Consider the following 24,684-nt stretch of genomic DNA (forward strand, 5'->3'; position numbering starts at 1 on the left):
TCGCATTTTTCTGGGTTAAATTTCATCTGCCACGTGTCCGCCCATGCCACCAGCCTGTCTATATCCTCTCGAAGTCTATCACTATCCTCCTCACTGTTTACTACCCTTCCAAATTTTGAGTCATCTGCAAATTTTGAAATTGTGTCCTGTACACCCAAGTTTAGATGTTGGACTGTCTGACAGCACAGAGGTAGTAACAGGGTCGAGAGAGGTGGTAGCGAGGCAGAGCCGAAATACCAGAGACACGTTCAGCAACCCAGAACTCAGCAGCCTTGAGGGGAGGTCTACCTCAGTCCCAAGGGGCACATTGTAGTGTGGCATAGCCATCCATATCAAACTCATTACCACAAGGAGCAGTTGAGGCAAGTAGAATAGATGCATTTAAGAGGGAACTAGATAAACACATGAGGGACAAAGGAATAGAAGGATATGTTGATTGGGTTAGGTGAAGTAGGGTGGGAGGAGGTTCGTATGGAGCATAAACACTGGCATGGCCCTGTTGGCCAATAGGCCTGTTTCAATGCTGTATATTTTATGTAATTCTATGTAAAATTACTTGAATAATTGCTGCAATGACTGCCTGCTGTTTGGTTATATTTAAGAATGGGATATGGTTTATTGTAGTCCTTATAGAATCACAGAATGATTACAGCGCAGAAGGCGGCCATTCAGCCCATCGAGCCCATGCCGGCTCTTTGTAAGAGCAATCCAGTTAGTTCCATTCCCCCGCTCTTTCCCCTGCAAATTTTTTACCTTCAAGTATTTATCCAATTCCTTTCTGAAAGCCACAATTGAATCTGCTTCCACCACCCTTTCAGGCTGCACATTCCAGATCATAACTACTCGCTGCGCAAAGAAGTTTTTCCTCATGCTGCCTTTAGTTCTTTTGCCAATCACTTTAAATCTGTGTCCTCTGGTTCTCGACCCTTCCGCCAATAGGAATGGTTTCTTTCTATTTACTTTATCTAAACCCTTCATGATTTTGAACACCTATCAAATCTCCTCTTAACTGTCACTTCTCTAAGGAGAACAACCCCAGCTTCTCCAGTCTATCCACGTAACTGAAGTCCCTCATCCCTGGAACCATTCTAGTAAATCTTTTCTGCATCCGCTCCAAGGCCTTCACATCCTTCCCAAAGGTAGGGGAGTCTATAACGAGGGGGCATAGATTTAAGGTGAGAGGGGAGAGATACAAAAGGGTCCAGAGGGGCAATTTTTTCACTCAAAGGGTGGTGAGTGTCTGGAACGAGCTGCCAGAGGCAGTAGTAGAGGCGGGTACAATTTTGTCTTTTAAAAAGCATTTGGACAGTTACATGGGTAAGATGGGTATAGAGGGATATGGGCCAAGTGCAGGCAATTGGGACTAGCTTAGTGGTATAAACTGGGCGACATGGACATGTTGGGCCGAAGGGCCTGTTTCCATGTTGTAACTTCTATGATTCTATGATTCTATAAAGTGCAGTGCCCAGAACTGGACACAATACCGAACCAATGTTTTATGGTTTCATGTAACCACGAGCTGTGAAGATAAATAGTCTCGCTTGGAGAAAGACTGGCTGGTGAGATGGGGCTGATCCGCACCGGGACAAAAGCTGTGACAAATACTTGATTAGGCATCTCAATGGAAATTAAAATCGGGAGAAATGTATAAAGGGCGGCTGATCTGCTATCACCCGTTGTACACTATCACCCAAAGTCAAAATTACCCCCACAGACAGCAGTTAAGGAGCTTAATGTACATGGTGCTGGAAGTCAGTAGAAATTGTGTGAAAGCTGTAGTGTAATAATGTGGCAACAGACCGCCCATCACTCCTCTGTGACATCTCAACTGAGGTGATAAATCACATGATTCATATCGAGATATTAACTTTTATTTTGCAGTTCGTGTGTCTTGTACATATATTTACATTAAAATGAAAATAGAAATTACAGTACCATTCACAGTTGTAATTGCTTATAAATTGCATCCGCTTACAGAGAACAGTGATTTACATAAATACTTTTATTCCTCTAATGCCAGCACAGTGGCACTGGGTGCCGGTGAGCTGATGTTCAGTGCCGTGGTGCAGGGACAGACACAGGTTTAAGTTCAACAACAAACCAACTTCTAGTTTGAGCTTTATCACGTTGGAGAATTCTAAGTGGAAGCTGCAGCATCTCTCTACAGGACGGAGGGACAATGGGAGGAGAGAATCATGCCCGGGCAGTCCTTAGGGCTTACCGCAGCACCTACCTCTTTGACAAAGCTTTTGGTCACCTGTCTTAATATCTCCTCATGTGACTCATTGTCAAATATTGTCTGATAACGCTCCTGTGATGTGCCTTTGGACGTTTTATTACGTACAATCCTTCAACTCTGGCCTCTTGCGCATCCCTGATTTTCATCGCTCCACCATTGGCGGCCATGCCTTCAGCTGCCTTGGCGATAAGCTCTGGTGTTCCCTCCCTAAACCTCTCCGCCTCTCTTCCTCTCTCTCCCCCTTTAAGTCGCTCCTTAAAACCTATCTCTTTGACCAAGTTTCTGGTCACCTGTCCTAATATCTCTTTATATGGTTCGGTGTCAAATTTTGTTTGATAATCGGTCCTGCAAAGCACCTTGGGACGTTTTGCTACATTAGAGGCGCGATATAAATGCAAGTTGTTGTGCAGAAGTGCCAAGGCTTACGAAGCTGATGGCACAACGAAGGAAGTGAACAAACCTATATCTTGTTATTTAATACATTGAAACTCCTAATTTACTACCTGACTTCATCATCCCACATTGAGGCCCTTCAACACCTGTCCTTTCAAAGATGTATAACTCACAATAACATTGTCTATTCTTTAAACATTTCTCGGAATCCCACATTCTCAATAAGGTGTTTCGCAATAAGATCTGAAAATAACATTAAAAATCCAAGTTTGGCTGATATTTGAAGATTGCTGAGTCCCACACACTGTTACCAGTCACATGTGGTGGCATTCTCTGGGCCATGCTGCTTGTGGTATTTCACTTTCTTCAAGAAGTCACAGAATTTCACGCTGAGAAAAAAAAGAATTTCTGTAAATTGCTGAGTATAAATCTCATTCATTTGCATTGATAGATCTCACCGTGACATATATTCAAATCTCACTATATCAAACTAACACGTGTCCAGCATTCTGCACTTTATTGATGAATTAGTATCTGACAAGAATATTTCTAGGTAGTACGACCCGAGAAAGGAAGCTGTTAAGATGCACACTTCACCTACTCTGCTCCGCTGTTCAAGTAGTACCAATTGACAATCAAACTTACAGCAGTATATTTGAGACAGTTTCCCCTCTCTTCGTCTCCTGAACCCATACAGTAGAGTCAGAGGACGGTCAAAGTGGACAAACTGTAGTCACCAGAGTAGCTTCTTTAGAAGTTTAATGTTGCTCAACAATGTCGATTAATCTCAGATTAATCTGATGTGATACAGGAGCTGTTGATTACATACCAATCATATTTTTCCCATATCACTTTAAATCAGGCTTTTAGTAACATAAGAATCAGAATACTGAGAATAGTCAATCTAGTCAATGCCGATTCCCACTCACTGCCAATTGAACTCATTGCTCACGTGACTATTTGCTTTACCTAATTAACTGTATGCCCTACAAACATTAGAAATCAGGAGTAACTGTAAAGCCAGGTCAACAGGAAACAATTATATATTCTATCAGAATCAACTACGTAAGTTGAAGTCCAAAAGCTGCAGTTATATCCTGTAGCTAGTCTGCTTAATTTTTTTTTTTTCAAGGAGATCTTGAAACATTTGCCTGAGGAAGGAGAAAATCTCCGAAAGCTTGTGAATTTAAAATAAAATTGCTGGACTATAACTTGGTGTTGTAAAATTGTTTACAATTGTCAACCCCAGTCCATCACCGGCATCTCCACATCATAATTTTTTTTTGGCCAGCTGGGTGTCTGGTGGGTGCAAAAACCCATCACCATGCTAAAGGATCTCCAAACCAAACTACTGAGAAATCCAGGCAGGTAGAGGTTCTGCTGGCCTGATATGGAGTACATACACTTTCCATAGGCACAGACATCTTATTTAAACTCAGACAATTTAGACACAGGTTGGCAAAAGCTATGGCCTAGTGTGTGAAAGAGCACCGTTAGGGTTTAACCGGCTAAGAGTCCATAGCTTACCAGCACAGAGCACTTGTCTAGCTGGAACCATCCTATCCATCTGGGTGCTGGCTTTCAAGGTTACCTAGAGCTGAATTAGAAGAACGCCAGCCCTTGGTGACAGGTCTACCCTTCCAGGTTCCATCAGTGAGCCAAGCTGGCTGGTCAATCAATAGCATCTCGGATTACTTTAGGCCTGTTCGACTCCAGTACTGGATCAATCAGTCTGTCACAGAGAATCGTCTTGGCTCCAATTTCCCATTGCCAAGCAGATCATCGTGGGGCCAACTTGATCTTATTGAGACCCCATTTACCTCCCTCCCAAGTTAAATAGTCATTAGTTGGTCATTAGTTTGTTTCAGAAACAGTATGTCATCCTTGCATCACTCCCAGCACAAAAGCACTTGTAACAGGAATTATCCATCCATAATTACATCAGCATATCAGAGAAGCGAAGGTTAGTTGCTGCTGGGGACTTAAGCTAGAGAGAAAAAACACACAAAACTGAACCAAAAGCAGAAAGTTCTGGAAATGCTGGATGTGTCAGTTTGGGATCTCAAGAGGAAGATGGGCAATATATGGCCATCAACCTCCTGCTGATTACCACCTACCGCCCTCCCTCAGCTGATGAATCAGTCCTCCTCCATGTTGAGCATGACTTGGAGGAAGCACTGAGGGTAAGCAAGGGCACAGAATGTACTCTGGGTGGGGGACTTCAATGTCCATCACCAAGAGTGGCTCGGTAGCACCACTACTGACCGAGCTGGTCGAGTCCTGAAGGACAAAGCTGCCAAACTGGGCCTGCGGCAGGTGGTGAGCAAACCAACACGAGGGAAAAACCTACTTAACCTCGTCCTCACCAATCTACCTGTCGCAGATGCATCTGTCCATGACAGTATTGGTAGGAGGGACCACCGCACAGTCCTCGTGGAGACGAAGTCCCGTCTTCGCACTGAGGACACCATCCAACATGTTGTGTGGCACTACCACCATGCTAAATGGGATAGATTCAGAACAGATCTAGCAGCTCAAAACTGGGCATCCATGAGGTGCTGTGGGCCATCAGCAGCAGCAGAATTGTATTTCAGCACAATCTGTAACCTCATGGCCCGGCATATTCCTCACTCTACCATTACCAACAGGCCAGGGGATCAACCCTGGTTCAATGAGGAGTGTAGAAGAGCATGCCAGGAGCAGCACCAGGCGTACCTAAAAATGAGGTGCCAACCTGGTGAAGCTACAACACAGGACTACATGCATGCTAAACAGCGGAAGCAACATGCTATAGACAGAACTAAGCGATTCAACAACCAACGGATCAGATCAAAGCTCTGCAGTCCTGTCACATCCAGTCGTGAATGGTGGTGGACAATTAAACAACTAACGGGAGGAGGAGGCTCTGTAAACATTCCCATCCTCAATGATGGCGGAGTCCAGCACGTGAGTGCAAAAGACAAGGCTGAAGCGTTTGCAACCATCTTCAGCCAGAAGTGCCGAGTGGATGATCCATCTCAGCCTCCTCCTGATATTCCCACCATCACAGAAGCCAGTCTTCAGCCAATTCGATTCACTCCACGTGATATCAAGAAACGGCTGAGTGCACTGGATACAGCAAAGGCTATGGACCCCGACAGCATCCCGGCTGTAGTGCTGAAGACTTGTGCTCCAGAACTAGCCGCACCTCTAGCCAAACTGTTCCAGTACAGCTACAACACTGGCATCTACCCGACAATGTGGAAGACAAGTGCCAAGCAATGACCTTCTCCAAAAAGAGTCTATCCACCTCCCCTTGACATTCAACGGCATTACCATTGCCGAATCCCCCACCATCAACATCTTGGGGGTCACCATTGACCAGAAACTTAACTGGACCAGCCACATAAATACAGTGGCTACAAGAGCAGGTCAGAGGCTGGGTATTCTGTGGCGAGTGACTCACCTCCTGACTCCCCAAAACCTTTCCACCATCTACAAGGCACAAGTCAGGAGTGTGATGGAATACTCTCCACTTGCCTGGATGAGTGCAGCTCCAACAACACTGAAGAAGCTCGACAACATCCAGGACAAAGCAACCCGCTTGATTGGCACCCCATCCACCACCCTAAACATTCACTCCCTTCACCACCGGCGCACCGTGGCTGCAGAGTGTACCATCCACAGGATGCACTGCAGCAACTCGCCAAGGCTTCTTCGACAGCACCTCCCAAACCCGCGACCTCTACCACCTAGAAGGACAAGAGCAGCAAGCACATGGGAACAACACCACCTGCACGTTCCCCTCCAAGTCACACCTTCCCGACTTGGAAATATATTGCCGTTCCTTCATCGTCGCTGGGTCAAAATCCTGGAACTCCCTTCCTAACAGCGCTGTGGGAGAACCTTCACCACACGGACTGCAGCGGTTCAAGAAGGCGGCTCACCACCACCTTCTCAAGGGCAATCAGAGATGGGCAATAAATGCTGGCCTTGCCAGCGATGCCCACAGTCGATGAACGAATTAAAAAAAATATTTGGTGATTTGGCGCAAAACATTAACAAATGTTTTGCTTTCAGATGCTGACTGACCCGCTGTGCACTGCCAGCTTCTATATCAGGTACTTGTTACCTTGGAAATGTTATCCTTTTTTACCAATTTTGCCCATGATGTGTAGTGTTATTGAAAGTTTAGCTATAACAGAAGCTACTGTAGAATATGTACCTACATATTTTGGTGGCCAAATTCATCGTCGCTGGGTCAAAATCCTGCAACTCCCTACCTAACAGCTTTGTGGCAATACCTTCACCACACGGACTGCAGCGGTTCAAGAAGGCGGCTCACCACCACCTTCTCAAGGGCAATTAGCGATGGGCAATAAATGCCGGCCTTCCCAATGATGCCCACATCCCATGAATGAATTTTTTAAAAATAGGAGAGTCTAACTAGAGGCAACTGTAACAAAGACAAATATTTCATGCATGTTATTCTGGTAAATTGCAGGAAGCACAGAAGTGCTTTGAGAAGCATTGCTGATTTCCTATAGCTTATTGCATAAGGCTGTTTCAGGCACCCCATCAACAACAGTATCTGAGAAAAATCAGGACCTTCAATCTGGGAAGCTTCTCCGCTAAAATTCTGTGCAGAGACTTCTTGAGTTAACACAGGTGCAATTACAGCTGCTTCTGTGCTCATGCCATAAACATGAAAGGTTGGCCTAAGCACCTAACAATTCTTGTGGTACTGATTTAGAACTGATATCAGGAAGTTCTTCTTCACGTAAAGAGTGATCAACATGTGGAATGGACTTCTTGGTAAGATAGTGGAATGATTTAAGAAGCAACTAGATGCTGTGATGAGAGAAGTTCAGATTCTTTCTGGATGGATGAGTCAGGCGGCTTCCTCACCCATATCTGTCTTGTGATCTTGTGAATAGAACAGTATTCTATCTATACTGAGTCATAGAATACTGTAAATTAAGAACTATTTTATGGCGCTGTGCATTCCTCCCATTCCACAGATCAATTCGTCAGGAAATTGTTGTAAAATTGACATCATTTATACAGTCCCAAAGTTGGTAAGTCAATTCCATCCTCATCGAGTTAATTACTCGGTACATTTCATCTCCCTAAGGGTAAATTCAGTTGTTTTTTGACCCTCTCTTTTTGTAGCTTCTCCCTCCATCCCCTCCCCAGTGCACGTCATTCTCCAGCTGACAAGGAAGGTGAGCAACTTGATCCTTTGCCTCTAACAAAACCACCCGTAAAACCGTTGTTGGGAGGAACACAAGAGTGGCCTGCCTTCAGATCTTCTCTCTGTATGGACAGCACCTCACCTTCACTTGCTAACTTAGTTACAGTTATTGGGAGTAGATTTTGATTTTGTGCAATAGTGTAAAACGGGTGATGGCAAATCGGCAGCCTGTTTTACATCTCATAGAATTATAAAATGATACAGCACAGAAGGAGGCCAGTCGGCCCATCGTGCTCGTACCGGCTCTTTGAAAGAGCTAGCCAATTAGTCCCACTCCCCTGGTGTTTCCCCATAGTCCTGCAAATTTTTCCACTTCATGTATTTACCCAATTCCCTTTTGAAAGTCATTATTGAATCTACTTCCACCACCTTTTTTTTTATTCGTTCATGGGATGTGGGCGTCGCTGGCGAGGCCAGCATTTATTGCCCATCTCTAATTGCCCTTGAGAAGGTGGTGGTGAGCCGCCTTCTTGAACCGCTGCATGTCCGTGTGAAGGTTCTCCCACAGTGCTGTTAGGAAGGGAGTTCCAGGATTTTGACCCAGCGACGATGAAGGAACGGCGATATATTTCCAAGTCGGGATAGCGTGTGACTTGGAGGGGAACGTGCAGGTGGTGTTGTTCCCATGTGCCTGCTGCCCTTGTCCTTCTAGGTGGTAGGGGTCGCGGGTTTGGAAGGTGCTGTCGAAGAAGCCTTGGCGAGTTGCTGCAGTGCATCCTGTGGATGGTACACACTGCAGCCACAGTGCGCCGGTGAAGGGAGTGAATGTTTAGGGTGGTGGATGGGGTGCCAATCAAGTGGGCTGTGCAGGCAGTGCATTCCAGATCATAACAATTCGCTGCATAAAAAATGTTTTCCTCATGTTACACAGAAACATGGAAAACAGGAGCAGGAGTAGGCCATTCGGCCCTTCGAGCCTGCTCCGCCATTCAATATGATCACGGCTGATCCTCTATCTCAATACCATATTCCCGCTCTCTCCCCATACCCCTTGATGCCTTTTGTGACTAGAAATCTATCTAGCTCCTTCTTAAATATATTCAGTGAATTCCACAGGTTCATCACCTTCTGAGTGAAGAAATTTCTCCTCATCTCAGTCCTAAATGTCCTATTCCGTATCCTGAGACTGTGACCCCTCGTTCTGGACTCCCCAGCCAGGGGAAACATCCTCCCTGCATCCAGTCTGTCTAGCCCTGTCAGAATTTTATACGTTTCAATGAGATCCCCTCGCATTCTTCTAAACTCGAGTGAATACAGGCCGAGTCGACCCAATCTCTCCTCATACGACAGTCCTGCCATCCCAGGAATCAGTCTGGTGAACCTTCGCTGCACTCCCTCTATGGCAAGTATATCCTTTCTTAGGTTGCCTCTGGTAATTTTGCCAATTACCTTAAATCTGTGTCCTCTGGTTACTGATCCTTCTGCCACTGGAAACAGCTTCTCCTTATTTACTCTATCATAACCATTCATGATTTTGAACACCGCTATCAAATCTCCCCTTAACCTTCTCTGCTCTATAGGAGAACAACCCCAGCTTCTCTAGTCTTTCCACGTAATTGAAGACTTTCATCCCTGGTACCATTCTAGTAAATCTCTCCCGATTTTTATTTCCATTTTATTTCCATTGACTTCAATGTTCTACACTATCGCACAAAGTCAAAATCCACCCCGGTGAGGGTCAAATTTCACCACATGGGTGTGATTCTTCCATCTTACCGGTGTATGGCACTGTCTACCGATCCTCAAACAACATATAGTCACATATTTTATAGCCGCTTACCTGCAGTGTTCAATTTCGTACACTACTTTTGGCTACTTGTTAATTGCTCTGTATCTTCTTTCTCTTCACCGTCATTTTCTTCAGACTCTTCTAGCTCCTTCTCCTCATCCTCATTATCATCTTCATCGCTGAATTCCTCCACTACTGTGAACGTATTTCTGTCTCCAACAGTCATATTTCTCAATTTGGATTTGACAATTTCTATATCATTTTCCACTTGGATGGCTTCTGTGCTACTTGTGCCCATTTCATTGGAAGTGCTGCACATGTGAGACTCGGGGAACACATCCAGGTCCTTTCCTAATCAGAGAGTTGAGCCAAGGTCAATGATTAGACACGTATCCAAGAAAAATATAGACAACTACTGTTAACTAAATCAGGATGCCAGGAATAAATGAATGCTTCAAAGAATAAAAATCACAAAGTAATTTAATTTTCTCTGGTAGCGCAATGATTAACTTTTTTGCATAAAATTCTTTTCTACATTATTTTAACACAGTTGTCATTTTGTTTATTTAAAGCAGGTTAACGACTGAATTGCAATAACACAGTAATTTTACATGAACACGTTCAGCAGTGCCCTACCAGAGGAAATGTACTCCCTTAATCTATCCAGTTCAACCATGCAACTGGGTGATCTAAAAGAAAACTAGATTTCCCCTAACCATTTCCTATGTGCTGAGAATAGTTTGTGGTTAGTGGTTCATTCTCATTCAGTAATGCTCATTAAATTCTAGCTTCTTTAGGACAATATTGCCTATTGGGATCTGGCCCCTTCAGATTGGTGCTGTCTAAATGAAGCATCATTATTAAAGATATCAGGCCACTTCAGCTGCTTTTAATTCATTTTATGTTATTCTCATTTGATTACGAATGGCTGCCAGTCTAGACTGTTGACTAAATCAAATGGTTCTGACTGTAAAGAGCTCCTTCTTTTTAGCTCTGGGATATAATCATGGACCAGTAATAAAAGCTCATCGTTTTAATCTCAGATTGAAGAAAGAAAGAAAGCAACTGTCAGGAAAGGAGTCCACGTACCATGTTCTGTGTTTGTACTCGTTGCTGGCTCCACAAAGTTATCTGAGTCAGATAACGACGTACTCGTCATAATGGACACATTGTTGTTAGAACCAAAGATGCAATTGTTCAGACTTGAGTTGCAGATGCAGATCTTGCATATTACTGGAGACTGGAACTGTCCTGTTAGGAAAAAAGAAATTTAAAAACTCAGCCGACCACCTCATATTGTACAACAACAACTTGCATTTAACGCAATAAGACGTCCCATGGTACTTCACAGGAACGTTATCACACAAAATTTGACACCGATCCATGTAAAGAGATATTAGGACAGGTGACCAAAAGCTTAGTCAAAGAGGTAGATTTTAAGGAACATCTTAAAGGAAGAGAGAGAGGCAGCGAGGCGGAGAGGTTTAGGGAGGGAATTCCAGAGCTTAGGGCCTAGGCAGCTGAGGGCACAGCCGCCAAAGGTGGGACAAAGGAAATCGGGAATGCGTAAGAGGCCAGAATTGGAGGAGTGCAGAGATCTCGGAGGGCTGTAGGAGGTTCCAGAGATAGAGGCAAGGCCATGGAGGGATTGGAAAACAAGGATGAGAATTTTAAAATCAAGGCGTACCACAGATTATGTCTCATTTTGAAGGTTGGAAGGACTACCCAGACTAATTTGGGGAGAAAATATGAATTAAGGCAAGGCGCTGTGGTAAGTAATTTCAGCGATCGGGGGTGTAATGTTACATGACATGGGAGTTGATGCCGTTTTTCCCAGGTTACCGCAGCTCTACTGCCGAAGTTACTCAAGACGATCAGGAGCACTCCTAAGGAAATTCCCCCTCAATATTTCTGAAAGGTGAACCTTTTTCAAGTGGCACCGTAATTTTCTTTTTTTTTGGCAAAATCCAGCATCATCGGTTCTCACCTAGGATTCTTCACTATTTGTCCCATAGCCACAGTGATCAGTAGCCTCGCTGAAATTTGATCCTTTCCACCAACCACCCCTCCCCTGAAACTTCTGGCCTATCAGCCCTATTCCTCCCACCCAACAAGGCAGCCATCTTGCAATCCCCACTGAGCAGCAAGTAAACTCCACGCCCACCCCCCCCACCCAACTAAGTATTATTTTGGCAAGTTGAACCCCACCTTCCTCCCCCCAAATTGATTAGCACTTTGGCAATGAGAATTCCCCCAAAACTGAGTAGAATTTTGCCCATCCGAACCCAATCCCCCATCCCCCACTAATTACACTAATGGCCATCATTTTTGACATTCACAACTCTTCTCCCCCAAGCAGCAATGTGACCATCCAGAACCCCTCCTACTGACTGAGCTGCTTTCGATTGCTCCCCCCCTCACTGAGCTGTTATTAAACCCCTCCCTTCTTCACTCCCTCTTTCCCCCATCCCCTCCCCTTTACGTTTCCCCTCCCAGGAAAACGGGGGGTGGGCGGGCAGGCATTTTAAATCACAGGTGGGACTTGCCCGACGAAGTCCCACTATCTTTTCACAGGTTTTGATGTCAATGTGCTTTTCTGTGCAGGCGGGAGGGACACATGCGGAAACCAGCTTTCCTTAATATGCAGATCTGGCTCCAATGACGTCATGGGGGGCCCGACAGTTATTTTCACTAGAGGCCTGCACGGGAAACTGTTGTGGCTTTTCCGGCCATGGCCAACCGAGTGGCAAGAGTAGTTGGGGCCAGAAGAGACCCAAAAATGGTAAAGTTTTACTTTTTTTGACTTTCCTCATAGAGCCAGAAGGAGTAGGAGGCGAATTGCTCCTAGGGTTATCTGAGGTCAACGAGAAGATATCGGGATAGAAATTGGTCATTGCTGTACCTGTCTTCTCGACGGGTAACAGGGAGCAAAAATTACCAATTTCACAGGCTCTGCACCCCTAGGACATCTTAAAAACATCCAACGCTATATTGGCCTCAGACCATTTTCAGGCATTCGGGGCGGCCACCTAAAACAGGCACCCCTTGCAGGCTAATGAGGGGCCTAACACCTGTTTTAGGTCCCTTCCGAGGAATTGGGCCTGCTCTGCTCATAAGAACATAGGAAATAGGAAATTCTCTGGACTCGGCAAAGGTCCCGGCAGATTGGAAAACTGCCAATGTAACACCCCTATTTAAAAAGGGTAGCAGGCAGAAGGCTGGAAATTATAGACCAGTTAGCTTAACATCTGTGGTGGGTAAAATTTTGGAGTCTATTATTAAGGAGACAGTAGCAGAATATTTGGATAAACATAATTTAATAGGACAAAGTCAGCATGGCTTTACGAAGGGGAAGTCATGTCTGACAAATCTGCTTCAGTTCTTTGAGGATATAACGTACAGGGTGGATAAAGGGGAACCAGTGGACGTAGTGTATTTGGACTTCCAGAAGGCATTCGACAAGGTGCCACATAAAAGATTATTGCTCAAGATAAAGAATCACTGGATTGGGGGTAATATTCTGGCATGGGTGGAGGATTGGTTATCTAACAGGAAGCAGAGAGTTGGGATAAATGGTTCATTCTCGGACTGGCAACCAGTAGCCAGTGGTGTTCCGCAGGGGTTGGTGCTGGGTCCCCAACTCTTTACAATCTATATTAACAATTTGGAGGAGGGGACCGAGTATAACATATCAAAGTTTGCAGATGATACAAAGATGGGAGGGAAAGTAGAGAGTGAGGAGGACATAAAAAACCTACAAGGGGATATAGACAGGCTGGGTGAGTGGGCAGAGATTTGGCAGATGCAATACAATATTGGAAAATGTGAGGTTATGCACTTTGGCAGGAAAAATCGGAGAGCAAGTTATTATCTTAATGGCGAGCAACTGGAAAGTACTGCAGTACAAAGGGATCTGGGGGTCCTAGTGCAAGAAAATCAAAAAGTTAGTTTGCAGGTGCAGCAGGTGATCAAGAAGGCCAACGGAATGTTGGCGTTTATTGCTAGGGGGATAGAATATAAAAACAGGGAGGTATTGCTGCAGTTATATAAGGTATTGGTGAGACCGCACCTGGAATACTGCATACAGTTTTGGTGTCCATACTTAAGAAAAGACATACTTGCTCTCGAGGCAGTACAAAGAAGGTTCACTCGGTTAATCCCGGGGATGAGGGGGTGGACATATGAGAAGAGGTTGAGTAGATTGGGACTCTACTCATTGGAGTTCAGAAGAATGAGAGGCGATCTTATTGAAACATATAAGATTGTGAAGGGGCTTGATCGGGTGGATGCGGTAAGGATGTTCCCAAGGATGGGTGAAACTAGATGAGGAGAAACTTCTTCACTCAGAGGGTAGTAGGTCTGTGGAATTTGCTGCCCCAGGAAGCTGTGGAAGCTACATCATTAAATAAATTTAAAACAGAAATAGACAGTTTCCTAGAAGTAAAAGGAATTAGGGGTTACGGGGAGCGGGCAGGAAATTGGACATTAATTTAGATTTGAGGTTAGGATCAGATCAGCCATGATCTTATTGAATGGCGGAGCAGGCTCGAGGGGCCGATTAGCCTACTCCTGCTCCTATTTCTTATGTTCATATGTTCTTAGGAGTAGGCCATAAGGCCCCCTCGAGCCTGCTCCATCATTCAATAAGATTATGGCCGATCTTCTACCTCAACTCCACTTTCCCGCCCTATCTCCATATCCCTTCATTCCCTCAGTGTCCAAATGTCCATCGGCCTCAGCCTTGAATATACTCAACGATTGAGCATGCACAGCTCTCTGGGGTAGAGAATTCCAAAGATTCATAACCCTCTGAGTGAAGAAGTTTTTCCTCATCTCATCCTAAATGGCTGACCCCTTATCTTGAGACTATGACCCCTATTTCTCGACTCTCCAGCCAGGGGAAGCAGCCTCTTTTGGGCACTCTTCTTTTAATCTAATACTATCCTTAACTTCTCTGGTTAGCCATGGTTGGATTATTTCTCCCGTGGAATTTTTATTCCCCAAGGGAATATATATTCGTTGAGCATTATGAGTTATTTCTTTAAATGTTCGCCATTGCTTGTCTACCGGAATATCTTTTAATCTAATTTCCAAATTGACCTTAGCCAACTCATCCCTCATAACTACGTAAAGTTTTCCGAGCGTGGATGCAGCCTCTTAAGCGGCCGCCATCAGAAAGGTAGGTACATTTTTTTAAGGGTAGATGTTGAGCAAGGAGGAGCCGGAGTGCGAAGGGATGGCCTTCCAGTTTCCATGCACGCCATCAGTTGAAAACAGGCCACCCCATCTTCTCATAGGTGGGGAAGCCTGTCTGTAGATTGCAAATAATTCACTTTCTTTCTCTTCTTTATGCGCAGCACTGAAATTTGCACAAGTCACAAAGTGTGACACCCGAAGTGTAAGGGGAGTATATCAGATCTTTTATATACAGACTAGCTGATCTCCACTGGTAGTTTGGGATCTGAAACATTTTGTTTAGTTGCTACTCTGGCCTATTCCATTAAGGTCACTAATCAGATACTCCTCTGTGGTGAGGTAATCGAAACAAATTGTTCAGTTTTGGTATGTTGTTGTTTTACACTAAGTGCGACATCTGAAGCGTGACATCTGGATGCTCTCAAAATGTTTATATAAATAGATAAAGAACTCACTCTGAGGGGACGATGCTTCTACAAGGCTTGGCAGCATTGAAACATGAGGTATTTCTGTAGAAAAGAAATATGACAAATTAGAAAGTGGGCTTTTATGCATTCTCTGTCCCTTTGCCCAGCATTTGTGGAACTCCTGTAGCTGCTTTAGCCCCACTCTCTGGATTGCCTTCTGTAAACCCCTCTGCCTCTCCCTTCCACTTTAAAAGGCTTCTCAAAACCCATCTTTTGAAATAGGCTTTCAGTCATCCCTCCTTAACTCTCCCTAACTATTTTCATTTGTGAAGTACCTTGAGACATTTTTACATTAAATTCACTATGTAAGTGCAAGTTAACATTGGTATGTAATAAAGTGTACCAATCTAACTATTTATTGCAACTTAAAGCAGAACAACTCAGACATTGTTGAAATATTCTTGGAACTCTAAATTGGAACTGTAAATAAGAAAAGGATTTGGAGTCAGCTGTGGCTCAGTGGGTAGCACTCTTGCCTCTGAGTCAGAAGGTTGTGGGTTCAAGTCCCACACCAGGGCACAAAATCTAGGCTGACACTCCAGCATTGTTGGAGATGCCGTCTTTCAGATGAGACGTTAAACCAAGGCCCTGTCTGTCCTCTCAGGCAGACATAAAAGATCCCATGGTGCTATTTCGAAGAAGAGCAGGGAAGCTCTCCCCGGTGTCCTGGCCAATATTTATCTCTCAACTAACACCTAAAGCAGGTTATCTGGTCATTATCACATTGCTGTTTGTGGGACCTTGCTGTGCGCAAATTGGCTGCCACGTTTCCTACGTTACAACAGTGACTACACTTCAAAAGTACTTAATTGACTGTAAAGTGCTTTGGGACATCCTGAGGTTGTGAAAGGCGCTATATAAATGCAAGCCTTCCTTTCTTTCTAATATTTGTCTGATTTCAGCACCAGTGGAAATAATGTGCTTTAAATTCCAGTCCTGAGTTCACACACGTGCTTCGTCCAGGGACCAAGAAGGAAAGCTGACATATGTGGGGAAGGGGGAAAGGAGTGCGGGGGGGGGGGGGGGAGAGTGAATGGTGGTCGGTTCCAGCATTGCTCAAGCATCAATGAACGGCTTTGACCGCATCCACAGAAATGTCTATTGGCTTGACTGTAATGAGGGAAGTAGGCAAATAAAAATAATATTTTTTTTTAAAAAGAACATCTTTAAAATATTCACCATTGGAAAACACTATGATGTGCTGGCAACAATCAAATATTTATTTCTTCCAGGATTCATTAGCTGCCTTTTTTTAATTTAAGCCTCACTGATAATTAAATACATAAATAGTTTGGCAATGCTCTACATTGTTATGCAACAGAACGACAAAAACTTCTTCAATTCAATCTTGTAGTACCAGTTCTATGGTAGTTTTAATTGTACATCAATACTGCCAGCCGTGAGAACTAACACTGATCTATCAGCCTTTTCCTACCCCAGCCCTTTAAAATGTAATTCACTATCGTCGGACGGGAAGGTAAAACTTGGCTCTTATTCTTACAATACCTTCTGGGCAAAAAAAAATACAGATTTATGAAAAAGGGCAATTATTTAAAATTTCTTTGGCTAAGTTTTAAGAAAGTGAGCATGAAGACTGATCTTATGTAAACGTTTTATCTGTTCAGATAAAAATAAAAAGACCAAAGTTCTGCTGAAGATCCCTACCTGGAGCATTAACCTGTCTTTCGCTTTTTAGAAACTAAAGGGCCTCTCAGTTTTTTTCCAGTATTTTGTGTTTTCATTTTATCCGGGGATGTGTCTTAATATTAGTTACCTTTGATCTTCCCATAGGGCCCTACTGCAAACTATTGGAGATAATTAAGGACAATTCAATCTCCAATTCTGAAAGTATCTTGAGACATCAATAAGTACTTACTGGAAGGAGTTGGCCTCAGGAAAGAAGAAGCTGCAAGTGTGTTACTAGTAGAATTAACTGTAGAGAACCAGAAGAGAAAGGTAAGCCAAACTCAGCATCAACATTTCACAATAATTAAAACAAGTAAATACATTTCTTCCTACATAAAATAACTAAAAGTAATATCAAATTATTAAAATTAGGTTTGTACTTTTTCATCATTGGAATTTCATAACAACAATTTGCATTTATATCATATATTGCGTCTTTAACGTAGTAAAAACGTCCTAAGGCACTTCACAGGAGCTTCATCAAACAAAATTTGGCACCGAGCCATATGTTGTTCATGGTCATTGTGATGTAGCCAAGCACACATTATCAGTCCCATGCAGTGCTTTGTTGTATGCAAGTGTAAATTATTGATCACTGTACTAACAGGAGAGAATTATCTGTTTGGGTGGATTTCCTGTATGGAGTTATTTTATTTGCTGTATTATATTATATTACACAGCACTATATTAGAATGACTGCCACTCATCATATAACGCTGAGCACACAGTTACACAACGGCCGCACCTGGTCTCTGCTGGGCAGATGTATGAGGATTGACCGTGACGTGTAGTTACCAATGAATCTTGGCAGCTCTGTTAATCTATCATTAGGTTCCTAGGATAGTCCTCATGCATGCCGAAAGCATATTCTGCAGTCCCCAGTTCCCAACTGTGAAATGCTAATGGCTACAATCAGCTATAGGGTTCTGGAAACAGCAAGCTCTCAAATATACTTGTGGATGTTTTAGTTTATATCCAGATCAGAATTTTCCATTTCTCGCTCAGCAAAGGGACCCTAAGTTGTCTTGGAAGATCATGGGGTAAAATAACATCAGCTGATAGCTGGATAAAGAATATCAAATTCACCACAGTCTAACTGCAGTGAGTAATCTGAAACCAGAGAATACAATCACCATTCTACAGAGAATACTTAAAAACAAATTAAAGGACTTTCAACATTTTCTGTTGTCACAAAGAAGAAACTCTCCCCTGACAAATTCCACAGTTAAGACTAATTCAGTCACTTTGTGATTTTCTTTCAATACATAACACCATGGACCCATTACGTTGGCTTTGGTATTAAATTATTGAAATGGTTTAGAATCCTAGAGACCATTGGACAGCAACGGGATTGCAGAGGGAGTCTCAAATTCTATTTCAAGATATATAAATACCCAACTGCACTGTTTTTTGTAAGTTGACCGAATATATACTATTGCCTCAAACTAAGGCAATAGTATATTGCCTTAGTTTGAGGCAATAGTTAACTCTATAACCCATTGAGAGTGCCGTAATATCTGACCCTCATAGATTACATTAGATATATCGTTAGCTCAATATCAATTTAGCAGTGCAGTTTGAAATTCCGATGGTATTGACTTCAGGTATTGTTAAAATGTTAATTTTTGCATACTTTGGTTTTTATTACTCAATAATTAGAGAAAAAGAAAGAGGAAGCTGCTGTATCATTAGCTTACCAATGGTGATTGATTAATTGTGACATTAATTGATTAGAAAAACCAAACAGCCTACTCAGACCAGAACACCATAGAAACGTAGAATGTTGAAGCACAGAAAAAAAAGCCTGCACCAATATTTTCCTCCACATGAGCCACCGAGTTTAATCACATTCTCCTGCTCACTCCCCTAACCCATTAGTATTCCTCTTTTTCAAGCAACTAATCTAATTCTCTTTTTAAAGAACTTATAGACTCTGCTTCAACAACAGAATTCAATGACAGAATTGCACTGTCTAGCAACCTCCGTGCAAAGAATTTGTTCAAGCCTCCCCTTTAATTGTTTTATAATCAACCTTAAGTTTATGTGCTGTCGTTACCATCTCGCCAACCAGTGGAAACAATCTGTCACTATTTACCTTATCAGAACCCTGCATAACCTTGAAGCCATTTATCCATTTACCCCTTAACATTCTCAGAACTAGTCTAAAAGCCCTAAATCCCAAGTTTCACTTCATAACTGTAACCCCTCACCGATGGTAACATCCTAATGAATCTTCACTGCACCTCTTCCATTGCTTTTATATCCTTCCTTTAATGAGGTGCCCATAACTGTACATTATAGTGCACCTGCAGACTAAGGTCTTGTACAAGTTTAACATTACTTCCTTGCTTTTGTATGTTATGCTTCCAGATACTATTTTGTGGAATTGGTGGGATGTTATCGATGTGGATTAAAAACTGTCTGCATAGGCAGAAAGTGGTTATCGATGGTTGCAGATCTGCTTGGAGACTGGTTACCAGTGATCTCCCACAGGGATCGGAGTTAGGGCTGTTGCTTTTCACTATCTTCACTAATGACCTGGATATAGGTGTTGGGGAAACAGTCCGCAAGTTTGTGAATGATACAAAGATCTGTGCAAGTGTTAGGAATGTAGATGAGAATAAACTACTCCAAGCAGATCTTGAGACAACAGGGGACTGGGCCCATGTTTGGCAAGTGGCATTTAACTTGGATAAATGCAGCGTTATGCACGTGGTAAGACCAATGCTAAATATACTTATACCTTACATGGTAAAGTACTTAAGTCTGTAAAGAAGGAAAGAGATCTTAGTATAATTGTACATAATTCTCTTAAGGTTCAAGGCCATGAAGCAACAGCCAAAGCAAAAAGGATATTAGGTTGCATTGACAGGACGATTCAGTATAAAACAAAACACACCATTTTGTCCTTGTATAAGGCTTTGGTTAGGCCTCTATGTCCAGTTTTGGAGCCCTTACATGGTGAGAGATAGAAAGGCATTGGAAAAGGTTCAGAGAAGGCTCATTAGAATGATACCCAGCTTAAAACACATTTGTTACCCTGATAGGCTTAAAAAGCTGACTCTATTTACATTTGAGAAGCACAGGCTCTGAGAGAGGTGTTTAAAATAATGAAAGGAACTAGACTGTGTTCATACAGATCGACTCTTCCAGTTAGATTGCTCAGGAAGGACAAGGAGTCATGCGTTTAAGTTATGTAAGGGTAGAACTAGGTTGGATTTCGGGAGGTTCTGCTTTTCCCAGAGAATAGTTGGCCTACGGAACCAGCTCGTGCAATGGGTACAGATTCACTGCATACCTTCAAAACAGAGTTGGACCGATTCCTGGCTGGGACAGAGGTCATGGCATACAAAAGGTAGGTGCAATAATAACGAATATAAATCATGGTCACTGTGTTCTCCTGGACTCTCTAGTTTTGATCGCTTAAGTGGGTCAGAGGGGAAATTTCCAGATTTTTTTTCTCCCCGAAATTGCCTTTGGATTTTTTTTTTCTGTTTTTTGCCTCTCCCAGGAGATCACATGGCTGCTAGTGGGTGTTGGGTGTTGTAAATTGGGGCATCTTGGCTGTATGGAGAAGGCTCGATGGACCAGCTGTTTTTTTTAGCTGTCCATGGTCAGTTGTATATTCATATTTATCTTTTTTATGGCCATACCCACTTGTGGTGTAAGCTTTAAAGACCTTTATATCTTCACACCAAAGCTTCTTTGCTCCTTTACTCCATTTAGAATCTCACCATTTAAGATTTATTTCCTTTCCCCATTCTTACTTTATTTATTATTTTACATATTTATACATTGAACTGCATCTGCCATCTATTTTCCTATCCTGCTATCCTCTCTATGCCTTCCTACTTTCTTTCACAATCTACGTCACAATTCGCCACCCCCCTCCCCCATTTGGCATCAGCATTAAATTCCAATATTGTTCCCTCAGTTCGTATGTCCAGATCATTTATCTATGTAGTATAACAACAAGTTGCATTTATATAGTGCCTTTAGTGTAGAAATATGTCCCAACTGCATGACGCAAAACAGACGCTGGGCAAAGGAGGGAAAGATTAGAATGGGTGAGGTGGGTTTTGAGGAGGGTCTTAAAGGAGGAGTGAGATAGATGGAGATGCAGAGTGGTTTATAGGAGAGAGTTCCAGAGAGTGAGACCTAGGTGTCTGAAGGCAGAGAAACAGAAAGTTCAGGGGTGGCTGTAGGGCTGGAGGAGGGAACAAAGATAAGGAAGGGCACAGAATACAAAAGCAAGGAAATAATGTTAAACTTGTGCAAGCTCTTAATTAGTCTACAGTTGGAGTATTATGTACAGTTGCGGGCATCTCATTAAAGAAAATTTGAAATAATAGCAGATACTGCTAGAAATACACAGCAGGTCAGTCAGCAACAGTAAAGAGAAAGGACAAGTTAACGTTTTGGAGGTGTACCATTCATCAGAACTAGAAAAATAAAAAGTTAGGCAAGCATTTTAGTAAAGTTGGAAAAACATAGAAAAGGATGGTAAAGGGGCGAAATAACAGCTACTCAAATCATAATTTTGAAGGGTGGAGGAACAGAGTCTGAACACAAGGGACTGATAGCAGCAAGCACGGGGCTAGAAAAGGAGCAAGCACAATATTTACCTTGCTTTCCGACTATTTGTTCGCTCAGATGTGGATCACACATTTTAAGCGCCTGGTAGAAGATGCCACAGGCTTTCTGCCCTTTTCGGATGACGGCAGAAAGTAACTCGGATGCCTTTGGAAGCATTTCAGACTTGGAGTTGATGACATTAAGTTCATATTGGCTGAGAATCCGGGTACTGTACAGGAAATATGTGATCTGTTCTACCACTGCTGGGGGCATTGACGTACCGAGCTTATGGTAATGCCTGCGCAAATCTATCAATCGCAAACAAAAATATAGTTCATTAGCTTAAAAAAATATAAATCATTACATAGGAAAACCAAATGATATATTTAAAGCATTCATTCAGTGACTATTTAGAACCATTTACATGGTAATTTAACTTTAGGGCTCAGATAACCAATATAACACTGTAACAATTTTTCTGTGTTGCTGGGGTAAAGGTGTTATCTGTGCAGTGCAGTAGACTAGGGCTGATTGGATATGTGGGGATGGATATGAGGAGTTTTGACACGTTAACTCTTGGATTAAGCACCCAGCTGTGCAGAACTCTCCCTCAGGAGATTAAGTGGGTTGGGTAGAGTTCACGATAAGATAATTTGTGAATGATCTGCAGAAGAAGTGGGTTGGATGAATCAAATAGCCCTTGCTCATTCCATACTTTCTGATGATCTTATATAATTGATTCAAGTGTTGCTCTTAAGCTTTAGCATGTCACCTGAACCCAAGTCTGTCTCCAGTATCCTCCATATAAATAAAGTGACCATGTAAATAAAGTAATCAACTGCACCCTCCAGGTCAGCATTTTATAAACTCACCATGATCATATCAAAATTGATAAACCTTCAGTGAGGATAACATCACACATGGAATTCTAGATTTTATTAATAGAAGTTTTATCACAAAAGGAGCAGAATATAAAAGCCAAGAGGTATTGATGAGTATATATATCACCTTAATAAGATCTCAGTTAGAGCACTGTGTGCAGTGTTGGGCTCCACATTATGATCTACAATTTTATTTTTAAGAGCATTATTCTACCTCACTACGCCTTCATTTTCTCTCTCCGCTGCAAGAACAATTTACATTTATATAGCGCCTTTAATGTAGAAAAACGTCCCAAGGTGCTTCAAACAAGTGCAATCAGACAAAAATGAACACCGAGCCAAAGGAGACATCAGGAGGGGTGACTAAAAGCTTGGTCAAAGAGATGGGTTTTAACGAGGGTCTTAAAGGAGGAGAGGGAGTTGGAGAGGCAGAGAGGTTTAGAAAGGGATTCCAGAGCTTTGAGGCCCAGATGGCTGAATGCACGTTCGCCAATGGTAGGACAAAGGGAGTGGGGGATGCACAAGGCAATAGTTGGAGGAACACAGAGTTCTGGGAGGGTTGTAGGGCTGGAAAACATTACAGAGTTAGAGAGGGGCATGAAGGGATTTGAACATGAGAATGAAAATTTTAAATTTGAGGTGTTGGGGGACAGGGAGCCAATGTTTCTGGGAAGCCATAAAAAAAGTAAATGGTCATTCATCTAACTGCTGTGGTAACAGTAGTTTAACAGTTAGCTTCAAAGCCTCATAATTATCCAGCCATGCCAAATGGGTTACATTTTACAGCTATTCATAGAGAATGGATGAAAAATCTAGCTACATTTTATTTATATATCACTTGGGGTATATTTTCAATTCGAGAAAAGAATGTGTTTTAACATGTCACTTTTTCGATGACAGCGGAAAGTGATTCTTAAATCCAATGGGGCTTTGGTGGTTTTCACTCCTTTGTATGAATTAAGAATAACGTGTGGACACTTCTTCCCCATGCGCTTTACTCTGCACAGACGATCAGAAGCGTCCAAAATCACCAGCACGCGATCATATGACTAGTTAGAAACGTCTAAGGACACCAGAAAATGTATCCCACTTCACCCACTGTAAGCTTAAAAATAAAGAACAAAAGACAAACTCGAGAAGCCGCCTAGTTGGTCACAATATATATTGGTTTTATGAAAAATTCTGAAGCATTTGATGTTTTGTTCGGCTCCCTACCGACTCAGCCTGTACTTTTCTCTTAGGCAAAATATCTATGGTTTCAATAATAACAACAGGATCCCAAACAAAATTTTAAAATATCGTTTATTTCCTGCTGCTCTGGTTGTATTCATGAACTGCATCAGGCCTGGGTGTGAACACTTCACCCAGTAACAAGAACCTGCAGACTTACTGTCAGGTTTCTCTCTCTCTCTCTCTCTTGGACTAATACCACCAACACATTGAGAATGAGAACTCTTACCGGATTGTGCCATCCCGCCTGAGGTCACTTCAATGCCAGACATCTGGAACCTGAGATGTGAAACAGTTCGAGCCCTTAACCTTCTATTGAGGCTCCTTTTATTGAGGTTGGCTTGCGATGAGAGCAGAGACTGCTGCCCCCTCTTGTAACTGCCAACCAGTTTCCTCGGATTGAAATGTTATTGGAGAAGTTTCACTGCTTATTGCTCTCACTCTACGTCACAGGGGAATCCCCAAGGATCTTTTGGCTCCGGGTGCAAAGAGCACGGAGTTTCCTCGTTCTGGGGCTCAGCCTGTTTGGATCCGTTGCTATGCTACAGATCGTTAAAAGAACCGTCGATCTCATTCATTTGGAGTGAGATTCGTTCGTTTTTGTGGGTTTTTTTTTCTTAAAAATGTGATTTATGTTCATGCATCTCGCCCCTAAAAGCTAAACGAGTTCGCGTTTGATCATAAATCTCTTAAATTCTTCTGTATGTAAAAGCTTTGGTACAGTCAGACTGAAAGCAAAACAATTTGCCAGGGGAAAAAAAAAACTTTTATTACACTATGGAACGAAACTCACAGCACCGAAAGACGGTCGCAATCCGGGATTTCCGTATGTTTAACATAGTATCATAGGAGGATGCATCACAGGAGGCATTTGGCTCAGCGTGCCGGCTCTTCGGTCGAGCTATCCAATTAGTCCCACTCCCCTGCTCTTTATACTCATGAAATGATTTTTTTTAAAGTGTTGTTAATGAAGTGCCTGCGGTTTTAAAAACAACAACGAATAGATTTTGGTAAGTAAAAGCAGACACTGCTGGAAACACTCAGCGGGTCAGGCA

At 42.7% G+C, this 24,684-nt stretch overlaps 1 protein-coding gene across 1 annotated transcript; it reads right to left on the minus strand.

Annotated features, from left to right (window-relative positions):
* Positions 1-1,861: 1,861 nt before the first annotated feature.
* si:dkey-29h14.10 (uncharacterized) lies at positions 1,862-23,991 on the minus strand. Its single transcript, XM_067974980.1, has 7 exons — positions 23,859-23,991; positions 21,569-21,826; positions 17,134-17,190; positions 15,246-15,299; positions 10,684-10,845; positions 9,646-9,945; positions 1,862-3,021 (listed from the first exon to the last, which is right to left on the minus strand). Exons 1-6 carry the CDS (start codon positions 23,899-23,901, stop codon positions 9,668-9,670), a joined length of 852 nt encoding a protein of 283 aa, XP_067831081.1. The 5' UTR covers positions 23,902-23,991; the 3' UTR covers positions 1,862-3,021; positions 9,646-9,667.
* Positions 23,992-24,684: the final 693 nt, after the last annotated feature.

The sequence above is a fragment of the Heptranchias perlo genome, chromosome 3, assembly GCF_035084215.1.
Source record: "Heptranchias perlo isolate sHepPer1 chromosome 3, sHepPer1.hap1, whole genome shotgun sequence".
NCBI classification, from domain to species: Eukaryota; Metazoa; Chordata; class Chondrichthyes; order Hexanchiformes; family Hexanchidae; genus Heptranchias; species Heptranchias perlo.